Source organism: Podarcis melisellensis (genome assembly GCF_964234715.1).
Source record: "Podarcis melisellensis genome assembly, chromosome: 7".
Lineage (NCBI taxonomy): Eukaryota > Metazoa > Chordata > Lepidosauria > Squamata > Lacertidae > Podarcis > Podarcis melisellensis.
Window position 1 is genome coordinate 38136874 of NC_138539.1, and position 14993 is coordinate 38151866.

A 14993-nucleotide genomic window follows, 5' to 3' on the forward strand; every position below is an offset into this window, starting at 1 on the left:
TGATCAGTGGAATGTCACCTTGTGATATCTAGAAAGCAGGCCTTCTCAGTTGGTAACACTCACCCACATGCAATCCAGGAAGTGGAAACAATAGCTACTTTTAAGCATGTGTCATGTCCCTAGATAATACGATATATATATATATATATATATATATATATATATATATATATATATATATATATATATATATATATATGCTTTCGTAGATTTTCACGGGTACAGGAATGCAGGTTTTGGTGTCCTCGGGTGAACACTGAGATTCTGCTCTGTTCCAGTAACAAGAAGCCGAAAGCACCAGCCTGAAGATGACGAGTGAGACCTCGTCGAAACGTCGCCTAGACACCCCAACTTTTACACGGGAAGACACCCGAGGACACCAAAACTTGCATATATATATATATATATATATATATATATATATATATATATATATACATACACTCTTTCATTGCTATATTTTGTTATATTTGGTTTTAATATTTTATGCAAACTCTTTAGGGATCACTGTATTATAAACAAAATAAATAAATAAATAAATAAATAAATAAATAAATAAAATGTTCAAATATGTTAGAGAACAATGTCACTCCTCTGCATTAGAGAGGAAACAGGTTTACTCCAGCCCTTGGATGGACTGAAGGAACGCAAAACACAATCATTCAAAGACATCAGCTGGAGGTGAAGTATAGCCAGCCACTAAGAAATAAAGCATATTTTTTCATCCATCCAAACTAGGGATGGGAAAGGCAGTAGCCCTGCAGATATTGCTGGACTCTGGCTCCCATCAGCCCCCCCCCAACCCCTTGGCTCAGCCAGTGGCAATCATCACAGTGAAATCATACTACCATAGTGAAATCAGTAATTGTGTTATGTAATAACACTTCCTTCTGTCTTCTTAACCACCTGCCAACTACTTCACTGAGTGACTTGGGGAGGGAATCTTTCCAGCCCCCACCATTCATGTTTGTTTTTTTAAAAAAGAAAACATTTCTTCCCAAATAAATTTTTGACGCATACTATGGAAGCCGTAATAGTTCTGCTATAAACAGATATGAACATTATGTGAATAGTCTGATATGAGACAAACAGATCTGAGCATTATGTTACATAAGACTGTTAGATAACTGTTGAGCACAACTAGAAGATGCTTTCTGAAAATCACATGCCTTTAAATAGGAATGTGTGTGTGTGTGTGGGAGAGTAGGTTTGTGAAGGATAGCTGGGGACAGCTTTATACAATACCTGTATTTTTCAACTGCTCAGAGGCAGACGCAAGGCTTGCCAGTAAAGTGTGGCTGAGAAGACAGCCTGCTGGTGGACAAGATAGGCAGCTTCCTCTCTGTGTGCAGAAGGCAGATAGGAAAAGGGGAGCAGGGGGACAGAGTGGAGGTCTTGTGGGAGAAAAAAATGAATTCACACGACCCATGTGTGTGGGGTAAATAACAAAAGAATTGGCTGGGCACATAATATAATAATAATATAATATTTTATTATTTATACCCCGCCCATCTGGCTGGGTTTCCCCAGCCAATCTGGGCGGCTCCCAACCGAATATTAAAAACACAATACAGCATTAAACATTAAAAACTTCCCTAAACAGGGAATGAATTCAAATGTGGGGCTAAACTCATTCAACAGCAGGAGAGAGTCCTCAGTAGCAGAGTTAAACTCAGAAAAGTTAAGCAGCAGTATAATGTGGAAATATAGACCTTTTTATCCCATTTAGTTCACTTGCAAAGTGCTCTTCTCTTTTCTACCCCTCTTGTAGAAGTAATAAAGTAAGTTTAAAACACTTTACTTACAAAAAGTTCCAAAAGTCAGATTCATGCATTTATCCAAGCAGCAGCAAACACAGAGAACACAGGCAGAATATTAATGAGTAGGAAATACAGAAAGATAGCTTTAAACAAGCAGGCAAGCAAGTGGGGATGCGTGAAGCTTCAGGCTACACCTAACCAATGCCTTGTGGCTGGGAAGCTGACTGGAATGAGGCTGGAGGAATCTGGGGGTCTAGTGGGCTATGCCTGAAGAAAGGATTGCTCTTGAGTCCCTGAAGTGGAGATGCACTGACACAGAGCTTATTTGCCTCAGCCTCCAGAGAGGTAGAACAGTCCTGCAAGGGAAGAGCAAGAGGGCTCCCCACCTCCTTCTGCATGCTAGTAGGAAGGAAGGTAGAGGTAAAGCCGCCCAACAAGGAGCTGTTGGACTACCTTTACTGGATACCCAAAAGTTACTGAGTGAAAATTCTGGGTGACTATTGGAGTCTAAAACCCTAATCTATCTTTGTTGGGGTGTGAAGTGTGCTGTAATATTTAATCCCTAATAAAAACCATGAACAAAATATCCTAGTGATTTGTGGCCATTTGTGCAAAAGAAGAGGAACGAGGGAATGGACACGGGGGCCTTTCATTTAGCCTTGTCCCTGGAAGCCCAACAAGGTTATATAAAGAAGTTTTTTCTTCCAGTATAATATACAAATGCATAGTTAGGATTTACCTCACGACAATGCCACATTTCCCCATCTGTGTCTTCTACTTCCAAGCGAACTTTGCATATCATATTAGACTTCTTATCCAGCTCCAGTGTTGCCTGATAAACCTCAGCCCTCTGAAATGATCCTTTGGGAATAAAGACTGAAGAAGATGTCCCTTTGTCATCACAAACCGTAAGAGTCAACTTAGGGTTCATAGCATTGCTTGAAATGCCTCTAGTTGTAACAGTGACATCCCAAGTACCTAGAAAAGCAAATCAGTAGGAAATAACAAATTGACTGTAGTGTTGCAGAAATCTGAATTTGCTCCACAATTTTGAACTTTTGTTAGTCACAGAGTACATGAAATAAGCCAACAGTTAAACCCTTGATATTTCAATACTAGCAATAGTGCCGTGATTGTTAATCATTTATATACTATTCTGAATTTGTACATTGTTTTATTATTTTAACAGTGTTTCTGCTCATATGATATCAATGGGATCAAAAGCTGCTGAGAGATCAAGCAAGAAGGACAGAGTAATACTCTGCATGTTCCAGGGCTCATCTGGTCTTATGCTTGTCCCGTGCCTAGAAAGGATGGGTCTGAGCAGTTTCCCCATTGTCCCACACTTTCTAGGCACAGGTCCAAGTGGTTTTGCCCTTGTCACACCACTTTCCTCTGGAGAACTAATTCTTTAGCAATAAATCGGAGCAAGCATCAATCTGAAGAAAACCCAATTGACATTTGCTCCTATTCAGTGCTAAATATTGCATTTCCCCAGGGAAAAATGGTGGGGCAAGAGCAAGCAGGGATGAGCCGCTGCTCTCAATGTACTTCATTCATCATCATCATCATTTATTATTTCTATCCCACCCATCTGGCTGGGTTTTCCCAGCCACATCAGGGCAACCAAGATTGATTCAGTGGTAAAACTGCTCCTAAACCCAAACTGAAATGGATCCAGATAGTCTGTAACATCCAGGAACTGCTGCTACTGCCTCACCAACACTCTCTCCACCCCCTTGACCAAGAAAGGGGTTTGTGGGCATGTTTCAGTTCATCACATTTTAAAACAACATTCCTAAATGGGGTTTACCTTTACTTTTTTACCCTAAATGGGGTGTAGGTGAGGTAGAAAATACTGCTAGAACAGATTAGATATATCAGAAATAGCTTCAGATACAAGAGCCTTTGGTCTGTCATTCATCATGCCTGAAGAAGTCTCCTATTTGTTTTTCTCTTCTCACCACCTTCTGTTGCATCTAATCCCCAAATCTAATTTTAAATCATTTCTTATACTTCTTAGTCTCTGTGTATCTCTCTCTCTCTCTCTCTCTCTCTCTCTGTGTGTGTGTACACACATATTCACACACACACACACACACACACACACACACACTCTCTAACTGTATTATCCCACTTTGCAAAATGCCATGAGGATACATGAATGATGTCACTTAGAAGAAAGGTATATTATATTTGAATAGCATTTTTTTGTTTCAACAGACCCATCCCTGAAAGACAAAATAAAATCTATCAAAACAGAATCTTTAATATATTTTTATAATTTTGCATCTCACCATGAAAATTTTCAGCCAGCTTCTCTTTCCTAACTTTTCCAAGAAGTTGCACCTCTCGTTTCACTTTTCCATCACCAACTCCACTGTCCAACCATTGCTGGCACAGGAATACATACTGGTCACTATTCTTCTCTGATTCTTGTATCATTATTCGATCAAGGTACCAACCCGCTCCATAACCAGATCTATTGTGTTCCACAACCACTTTGCTCAACATTCCTAGATCTATTGCTTGGGCACTGAAGGTATTCAACTATTGGGGAAAGAAAATAAAGCAGGGCCAACATCCACTTAATAAAAACATATTAAACATTGCTCAGTTCAACTACTCTGTTAGAAAAGAGAATCGTTTTCCTGTTCAGTTGTTCCTTTTACTGGTACTTAAACACAAAACTGGTTCAATAGCTTTTAGATACCTTATTCATATGCAGAGGTCTTCTTGTTCAGAGACTAGTAGAACTCTGTCCTACCTAAAATGCTTTTGGGAACTTGAGATTGAGATACATTTATTAACTAAATGATTCCTATAGTAATATTTTCCAGCAGCATTCAAAGTATGCAGCTGTTGCTGTTAACTTTACAGGTAGACCACAGTTGCTGAACAGTATGTGCAGCATAAACCCAGCAAATCCATAGTTGTTTCAGGATTTAAACTCATTGGCCAGCTCCCTGTTTCTGGTAAAGGTAAAGGTAAAGGTACCCCTGCCCGTACGGGCCAGTCTTGACAGACTCTGGGGTTGTGCGCCCATCTCACTTAAGAGGCCAGGGGCCAGCGCTGTCCAAAGACACTTCCGGGTCACGTGGCCAGCGTGACAAAGCTGCATCTGGCGAGCCAGAGCTGCACACGGAAACGCCGTTTACCTTCCCGCTGGTAAGCGGTCCCTATTTATCTACTTGCACCCGGAGGTGCTTTCGAACTGCTAGGTTGGCAGGCGCTGGGACCGAGCAGCGGGAGCGCACCCCGCCGCAGGGATTCGAACCGCCGACCTTTCGATCGGCAAGTCCTAGGCGCTGAGGCTTTAACCCACAGCGCCACCTGTGTCCCTTCTGTTTCTGGTATTTTGATCTAAATTGATGACTTTCAAACTGTGTTGTTTGGAACCATGGAATTCCTGCAAAGGTTCCTGAATTAAAGTATTAGTAATAGAAGTTCAATTTCCACCGCACAGCTTGTCATACAATATAGAGCTGCAGGGGAGTTCTGGGTGTATTCAAGGATATACACTCAGTTCACATGGGCCATTAGGACTCTTCAGTATCCCATATGGACCCTACAACACCCCCTCCCTGATTCTTCTGCAAAGGTTCTTTGGCAGGAATCTTGAAATGAGAAGGATTCCATGGACACAGAAAGCTTGAAAATGACTGGTTCATACTAATACCATGCATGATTTTCTCCATCTACTCAGCAGCAACTCTGTGAATGACAGCACAGTGCAATGCAACAAATCAACCAATTTGTGTGTGTGTGCTTAAGTTTTACTCCTTATAGTGTTTCAAATTCTAAGTATAGATGGCAATGCTAACAATGGCCAATTAGACTTACCACAGAAAGCTATCAGTCTTCTGTGCATGAGAGTTTGATAAAGACAAGGAAATGGTGTGGGTTTTTTAGTGCAAATGAACACTTCTAATACTATTCTAGCTTCCAGTAAACAACAGTGCAGTAGCAGCTGCAGAGATGCATGTTGGGATGAATAAATTATATTAGAGGGAATAAATGTGTGCCCATTTGAGAGAGAATATGAGCGGGTGGGTGGAAGTTTGGGCACATGTGGGTAGCAAGACGACCAGATGGATGGAAGAAGCAGCAGCAGCAGCTATAATTTTACTTGTTGACAACTTCTATACAATGAGACAAAGAAGAATGAAATAAAACATGAATAAATTAAAATAAAATGGAAATGCTTTATGGTTTTAAAAATCAGATTCTTACACATATCTTTTAGTCCAGGTGTATTCTACAAATACTCCCAGGAAATGTAGCCTGGAGAATATAATTTCAACTAGAAAAATAGAATTTCTGACATTTTTACCTTCACATATTTATACTCTTCCAAAAAACAGTTACCATGACAAAGTACAGCTCTTAATGGGAAGTATAAAAAGCCCCAAATAGTCAATAGTCAAGAAGAATGCATTGTAAATAACTTCTGGAACATTGCACCACTTTTGATTTTGTTATTTGAAATGGCAAATCTTGTTATGGTGGCACACTATATGCAGAGTTGTACATAATAGGCTATACCAGCAATATTCATCTTTCTTTCCTGTTAGTACTTTTCAGTTTAAAATCTATCATTAATACCTTTCAATAGGACAATAAATCAAAGTCCTCCGGAAACAGTGGTCAAAATCACCCCATTGCTATCAATGAATTTGCCTTATGATGCATTAAATTACACAGCTCTCACTGTTAGCCAGAATGTATTTTTGTCCTATGTTATTTCTCCCTTTGTGTAAAGACACATACACTTCATTGGAAATGTAATTGATGAAAAGCAAAACCATTTTATTAAATTGGCTCGCCTGATTTAGATTCTGCTTTAGTTAGGCAAAATGACAATTTCCTACTCATTTAACCCATTAAACCAATGAGAGCATTTAACTAGAAAGATAATTACTTAAGCAATATAAACCAGCTTCATTCACTGTGATTTGATTTAATTGAATTGCTTCATCTTCTTCTATCATACAGTTGTGACAGCTACAAGCAGTAAATTCAATTTAGGCTTATTAATGTGGCTGAATCAGATTCCCAATTTTTGGAAGGGATCTCGTGAGTCATGTAGCTCAACCCCTGCAGCAGCAGGATTCACTACACTGACAGATACTTATCAACTCTCTTCTTTTAAATCTCTAGGAAGGGAAATTCAACAATTTTCCTGTGCAAGTTGCTCAATTGCTCGGCTGTTTTAGTGGTTACAAAGGGCCAAACTAGCCAAGGCATTGCAGTTCTGTGATCAGATATTCCATCTCTTTGTATTTCTTTTAAAAGCAGCAGTGAGATATCTGCATCGGATTTGGACCCTGGATTTCTGTTCAGAATTATATGCAAATATCTAATATCATAGGCACAATTCACCAAGTACTGCTGCTGTTCAACCTCAATTTATTTCAGCAGGTCTTGCATTAAGCTCCCAGACAAACCCCATTAAATGAATGGAGGCTGAACTACAGCAGTGCCAGTTTACATTTTATATGCATGGTATTTATTTCTATACACATTCCTTAAGAGAAGTGATTTGTATAGGAAAGAGTCAATAGAAATTAGAATTATGGCATCCTGTACTTATAGTTCCAGGAATATTCCCTTAAGGCTGCAGCTGTAAAGCTTGAGAGGCTCTCCTTTCTCTGTCATTAAACACAGTTGTTTCAGCAGGGTATTGATGCACATCACAGTCGTCTGCAAATTGTATTTAGAATCCTTTAAATATATAAGGTTATCTTAATATCCTCAGAGTCCTTGGGAGCTATGATATGGGAATTCCTGGAGTGGCAAGAGATTTTCCAGTTGGCATGCAGCTACCCTGTGGAATAGCAGCTGAAGAAGCCAGATCTGTCTTCATGGAAAGCAAAGGAGATGCAGATCTGAATGGGGAAATAACTCGGGTCTGGATCTGGACTTGGTCATGTTTAGAACAGACTCACTGAAAGAGCCCCAATGGCTCCATCTAGCCATGTCTAGGTCTGGACCCAGCCCCCTCAGCTTTGCAACTTCATGACTCCTCCAAACCCCCATAAACTTGTACAAACATTCCCAGAGCTCCTTTATCTACCTCTTTTTTATTTTTTATTCCTGCCCTTTGGTTATTGAATGATAGAAGGTGGCTATTTCTGACAGCATCAGCACTGCTAATTTGCCAGCATTTAAGAGTTGTTTTGCATGTGTGTTTTGGATGTGGCAGCTCCTTTTTCTTCAACTTTCACAAGCAATATAGAGAGGGAACACCTCTTAAGTGTCTTTTCTGCATTTTTCATGATTGCACATAGCAATGCCAGTGAAAGCAGAGCTTAAGGTAGCTGTGTTGTGAACACTCTGATTGAAGTTTACAAAGCCCCTCAAAATAACAGCTAGACAAATTCTAAGCCTACCTGACCCTTTGCAAAGTATGAACATGACTCTGAACACCTAAGTCTTCTTTTGTAAGAGTCTCCATTCTCCCCGAATATTGTAATGAAGACATCTGCTTCTGTTTCTGATGCAGGTAACGTTCCTGTGTGGACACTGATTGAGTAAGTAACCGCTGTGGAAAAAGATAAACGACAGAAAATGTGACAAAGAAACCTATGAGAAGCATAAAATTAATATGTGTGTAAGAAATAAAACCAATAGTCCTATATCCTTCCTCTTTCATAAACAAACCACACAGGACCTGCTTTATGAACTTAAGTTATGAGAAAAATCACTTATCCAAAAGCAATAAATTAGTACCCAAACCTTGCTATACACACCACCAATTTATATATAAGAACAGAGTATTTTACTTCATTGTTTGCTTTTTGATGGTTGGCTGAGAAATGGAGGGAAGGAGTAAAGGGGAGCAATCATACAAACCAGAGAGCATTTTTTTCTGGGTTTTGGGGGAAGTGGCTTTTGGGGGTCAAACTTCCATGGTCATGAACACAACCGCTTCTGGCACAACAGAACACCATGACGGAAACCAGAGTGCACAGAAACACCGTTTACTTTCCAGCCGCAGCAGTACCTATTTATCTACTCACACTGGTATGCTTCCAAACTGCTAGGTTGGCAGGAGCTGAGACATAGCAATGGGAGCTCACCCCATCGTGCAGATTCCAACCGCCAACCTTACAATCGGCTACTTCATCTATTTTTAGTAGACAAGCAATTATGCTTTAGGGCAGCCCTCTACAGGTCGACTCAGAAGTAAGTCCCACTAAGCTCCATGGGACTTACCCTCAGGTAAATTTGTATGGAAGTGCATATTTAATGAAAACAAACAGGTATACAAAAGAGTATTTATGGCATTTGCTTCTATTTCATCTTGGTACTTATCTTCCTTAATTCCTGATTTACTGTATCTCCCCAATAACATCCCTGCTCTCAGTATAATTTCTTGCAATACACCACACATGTGCACACTTCCAAAACCCATAATACATGGCTACTAAAAAGTAGTTCCACTTTTTAGCCCAGTGTTACAAGTTTATAGCATTCTGGTTATTATTAATATATGAACATCAGATCTATACTGTCATTCCTGACTAGAACCTTTGTCACCGAACAATGTCAATATGACTTAAAAGTGCAATTAAATGAAGCTTGATTCATTTTTTGCAGAAGCCAAGAGAAACAAATCCCCTTTCTCATAATAATTGCAGGACTTAACTCCAGTTAGCATCTATTCATTGCTGCTGATGTTTCTGTAGAAAAAAAGAGTAAAGTTAACAGGGCTAAAGCCCTGCTGTTTGTTCCAGATCAGCTGCTTTCCCTTTGAGCCTGCCAGTTAGATAATTGCTGCCACTACCAATTAAAGTGCTATGAGGAAGTAGCTCAACTCTTCACATCGATCTGCATTAATATTATTCACTACAGACAGAAATCATCATCTAGTATGATGCCTGGATGACAACACATAGTTTTGTATTCGTCTGCATAGTAATGCATACATCTTTAGGCAGCATGACAGAACAATTTTTAGAGCAGTAGCTGCATGAACTCTGCATAGCACTGTGCAACTAAATTTGCTAATTTATCAGAGTTTGAGTTGGGATGTGAAGGAAATCACTTTTAGTGAGACCCAACAGAACCCTTCATTTCAAATGCAATCCTGCAAGAGTTAGAAGTGCTTAAAGTGAGATGGACAGAACATAATTACTTAAATAAAAGTCCTACTTAATTTAATGTAACTTAAACATGCCTTTCTCCAAGTTTTTAAACCCAGTTAAACCAGATTGCCTGGACTTAAATATTTTATTAAATTTGCATACTGCCCTTCATCCACAGATCTCAGGGTGGTTCACAGCCAGATCCTCAACTGGGAGAAGCCAGCATGGTATTCCCCATACATTCCAAGTCCTTATTCAGTTCTTAGCAGTGCAGGCAGAATGTTATCTGCATTGGGAGTGCTGATGGAGGTTTTAATCGACCCCCCCCTGCATTCCGTCTCGCACTCCCAACACAGACAAGATAGTTGCATATTAGCACACTAATTGAAGCTTTGAACTGCTGAACTGGATTGCTGGGAAATCGAATGGGAAAGGGGTGTGTGTGTGTGAGTGTGTGTGTGTGTGTGTGTGGAAGGAAGGAAAGAGTTGAATGTCTATGTGCGTGTTGAACAAGTGTGTTAATGGCATTGCCCATGACTGGCCATCCCTTCTGGCACACAGCCAAATGTCCACCCACCACATGAGGCCCTTAGGAGCAGGAAGGTTGTTCACCTGCTCTAGAATAATGTATAGCCCTTCCTACCATGTTTTTCACAGAGGTAATTTCTGGAAGAGAGCATTTAGTTTTGCTTGTTCTGTGATTGGGAAACATACCCTTAAGTGGTGCTTTATCTGGTCTGACTGCTGCTAGCTCTGTCACAGTCTCAGATCCATCTTCTTCAAAAAGCCATTGGTTTAAAGGGTGAAAGCCCAGTTCTTCTTTAGTGTCCAAGTCTTTCATCCGGAGCTGCAGCCAAGAGGACATGGAGGACCACAGATTAGAACAAGCCAATTCCTACAAATGCCTCAGGATTCAGTTTCATGACTCCTATACAGTAAGAGCACGATTTTGATTTTTATTCACAAAAGGAGGCAAATTTGTTCCAGCAGCTCCACAGGCTTTCATTGGAAAAGCTGAGAACCAGATTTTGTATGGAGCCTCAATCTCATTTCCTGGGCTTAGATTTTCCTTAGAAGGAATTCAGTCCTTCCTTAGAGCTGTAGTTATTACAGCCAGTACTGTGTTGCTAGTACTGCCATGAACTTGAAAATTGGACTTGTCTCATTAAGTAGATTGTCATGGATGCTCTCTATTCAATGCTGGCTCCATTGCCTTGCCAATGTCTCTGTTGTAGCAGATGTTGCTAGATTCTTTTGTGTCTACATAAAAAAAAAATCAATGAGGGGTGGGGTTTTTATCTGCTATCTTTGGATCTATGTGTGGTTATACAATAAAAGATATGGATACGCAGGAGTCACATGCATCACTAATGGGCCATTTATACCACCAGGTCCCTGTGCCTGACTTGGTCTGTTTCTAACAGATATATGCAATCCAGCAGTGGGTCGAATGGTCTGCATGTGCTGTAGAAGGAAGTGAGGGGCAGATGGGGCTCATGAACATGGGAAGGTAGCCCATCTAGGAGAAAGAAAACTTTGATCCTTGTATGCCTCCTCCTGGCAACTCCTGAAGCCAAGCTGGTGCCAAACGTATTACTCTGCTTTACTTTGGACCACATCAACAAGACCAAGAAGGGGTCTTGTCGTCGGGGCAGCCCAGGACCTCCACACACACTTTCCAGGCTTGCAGTTTGACTTCACCCCTGGAGGTGCACACCATTGTCTCTCAAGACAGGCAGATGCCAACAACAATTCCCTTATGAGGCAGTTTTCTGGCTGATACTTCTAGACTCTTTCTTGAGGAGTCTAATAAATCTACTAACGTATATATATATCTTAAACTGTGATATCTCTTAATTTGCTATTATTGTTAGCTCCTACCTCAGACATCCCCAAACTCAGCCCTCCAGATGACTTGGGACTGTAATTCCCAACATCCCTGACCACTGGTCCTGTTAGCTAGGGATGATGGGAGTTGTAGTCCCAAAACATCTGGAGGGCTGAGTTTGGGGGTGCCTGTCCTAGCTTGTCACTTTTAATAATTCAGCATTGGTTGCACTGAGGCAGTGATTTTGTGCTTCTTTCTATTTTGTACTTTGCTTAATGGTTGATCAACCGTAATAAACATTTGATTAATTGATCATAATGAAATAGTGCCTCAGTCTCTCAGAGGGTTAGCTAGGAAGAGGGATTCCTTACTGTCATTTAAATTGTGATTCTGTATCACAAATAGTGCACCAAGAGCCAGGCTACACATTGCTTATTTATAGCATTTATTCAGCCTTTTCACGAAATAAGCTCAAATGTACGTTTCCTTGCATTTGTTGTAAACTGAAATTACGAGATTGACTTCTGATAAAACAATTAATTACTTTCCTGAAGAATGATTTTGTTTTCCTGAGTACAAAAAGAAAAAATCCAATTCCTCTTAATGTTTTTCTTCTGGAATGGATTTTACTAATGTTGCAGTAAGAACTTTTAAATACTGATATGATATCTGCTATGATATCATATGATATATATATATGATTGTGCTATAAAAAGAGAATAATCACTGTAGAAAAACTGCAGCTCCTGAACACAAAAACAGCAGATGTAACAGCAACACAGATGGATCTCCACACTATCCCTTCCCTTCCTAAGTGTGATAAAAGACAATATTTAGGGGATGAAATGTCTTTGCACTGAGACCACTAAGATGTGTGGCCTTGTTTGTGCTTTTAATTTACCTGGCTGACAAACTACTGTACTTGAACTGGTGTTCAAAAACTTCTTTTACTATGATTCTTCTCACACACTACATTTTATGTGCCTTTCCATCATTCTTTTGTGCTGACTTAGTTGTTTCCTTTGCCTCATTTCTCTATGCCACAGTCCATGAGGTGCTGCAGAACCACGGGGCTTTCTTGAGTTATCCAATTCATAATCAGCAGAGAAATTCAAAGGGTAGTAATGGCTGATTAGTTGTCAGCACCCACAGACCACATCCTCAGGGGTGATCCAGGTGTGCTTCCATACTCTCACTACTTTGGGGTGGGATTCAATAGCACTCCAGAAAAATCAGGCTGTGCAATTAAAGCTGATTTGGAACTCTGGCAAAACAACCCCACTTCCCCTAAATTATTTCTTCTTCTTCTTCTTCTTCTTCTTCTTCTTCTTCTTCTTCTTCTTCTTCTTCTTCTTCCTCCTCCTCCTCCTCCTCCTCCTCCTCCTCCTCCTCCTCCTCCTCCTTCTTCTTCTTCTTCTTCTTGCAATGACACAAAAATGCACTGCAAAGTGGGAGTTAATGCTTGACGTAAAGTTATCTAATATCCCCACAAACAAATCAGGATGGACAGTTTTATCCAGTCTTCCTGTGAACAAATTGAGCTTCATTAAACAGGTTGTCTGGAAGTGACCCAGGACTCTGTCTTGTACCCTCTCCCGTTCCATGTATATTAGGCTACTGAATGTGATCATAATGAGAAAGGGAGGTTGGCTCAGTTCCCATGTTATGCTTTTAGTTATCTCTCTCCTTTCATCCCATCTAGAATTTGCAGAGTTGACACTTAACGTTGTGCCGAGCCACAGAGGCAATTGGATGCAAGCCAGTCAAGTGAAGCTGGGTCCAGGGAAGACTAAAATAAGGATGGCTGACAGGTTGCATAATGGGAGAGCGGGTGGCAGCAGAGGGATTCCCCAATCATTCAGGCTTATAACCTTGTTGTGGGTTTTTGATCCACTGCTGCAACTTAAATGCACATGATGTTGTAGTATACACAGGAGTGCATGCTTTCATATTCAGATCACTCATGCCTTTGTAACTATCAATCACGACTTGGTAACCTTAAGATTCAGTTCCACAAATAGATCTTCATAGGGCCATTCTGATGAGAATGAGCTGCTAAAAATTACATTAGTTTCCCAGCATCTGCAATGGCTTCTTATAGCTTTCTAGAAATTTTGGTAAGAGCTTGTACATAAAAAGGATTTGAACAGTGTATGTTAAACTGTTTTTTTTTTTAAAAAATATTTTTTATTAACAGGCCAATCACATCACATAATCCAAATCACATTAGTTCCAAATTATACAGCCGAATTTTAAATTTTGTTGGGGATACCCATACATCAAGCTCCGAATGAGTCCAAACATCACTTATATTGCTGCTTTAATTAAACAGTTCTATCCAGTTCAATCCAGATAGTCCTTTATTACTTTCTTCATCTTCTTGTTGTTATCGTATATTCCTTTCTTTGCAATCTCTGATAATTTTCACAAGCAGATTGAAAACAGGCATCCTATGTGTGGGTTTTGTACTCTCTAAAGATCATATTGCTCAGGGACAACCGCTGTTCCACACTTCCATAAAAAAATTAATCTTTGGTCTGTCCTTTACTTTTCTCAGACTTGCCAAGTATATCAGGAGGCTCTGTCAGGTCAAGATTACATTCCAACATTCCTTCTCATTCCCATGGTCCTGATTCTCCTCCCCCTGTCCTTCTTTCTCCGGCAAGCCTGTCTTGGCGAGACGCCATTTTTTAACTGCGTCATAAAATTGTATGTTAAACTGTTTTAAGCAAGTTTGTTACCTGGCCTTAGTCTCTGGGGATAGGCAAGTTATATAAGTCTAAATAAAACAACAACAAGAACCTGCAAGTCAGTTTTCAAGCTCCTACAGTATTACATAAATAGAAAACTTGTATTTTAAAATCCAATACCACTGAAGTACCAAGTATTGTGCTGCAGTACAGAGAGTAACATAAGGTCATGTGAGGCAATTGTAACATACCTTGAGAAGTTTAACTCCTCGACTCAAACTGGTGTTGGATAACACAAAGGATATCTTTGTTATGCTGCCTATATCACCAACGCTCAACTGTTCAGGAAAAAAAATGTTGGCTGAACTATACATGTCACACATTCATTCTGATGATTTTTATTATTTTCTATTTCACCTTAGCTCAGTTTGAATCTTGAGGGTGCAATACTATACACACTTACCTGGCAATAAGTCCCATTGAATTTAGTGATACTTCTGTGTAAGATTCATAGGACTGCATTGTAAATGAAGTTGCTAAAATTAGTTTTTAATGTGTCAAACCACTGCATATATTTTATATGAATATTGTTGGTAGAACAATAAAACCCAGTTAATTCAAACTG

At 39.9% G+C, this 14993-nt stretch overlaps 1 protein-coding gene across 3 annotated transcripts in view; it reads right to left on the reverse strand.

The window, feature by feature from the left end:
• RP1 (RP1 axonemal microtubule associated) overlaps positions 1 to 14993 on the reverse strand; it is a 176553-nt gene that overhangs the window by 25899 nt on the left and 135661 nt on the right. For all 3 annotated transcript variants that reach the window (XM_081917503.1, XM_081917501.1, XM_081917502.1), the window contains 5 exons: positions 14620 to 14706; positions 10565 to 10697; positions 8153 to 8304; positions 4058 to 4310; positions 2500 to 2738 (listed from right to left, as the gene is read on the reverse strand). In XM_081917503.1, coding sequence (XP_081773629.1) covers positions 2500 to 2738; positions 4058 to 4310; positions 8153 to 8304; positions 10565 to 10697; positions 14620 to 14706 — 864 coding nt within the window. The remainder of the gene's footprint in view (positions 1 to 2499; positions 2739 to 4057; positions 4311 to 8152; positions 8305 to 10564; positions 10698 to 14619; positions 14707 to 14993) is intronic.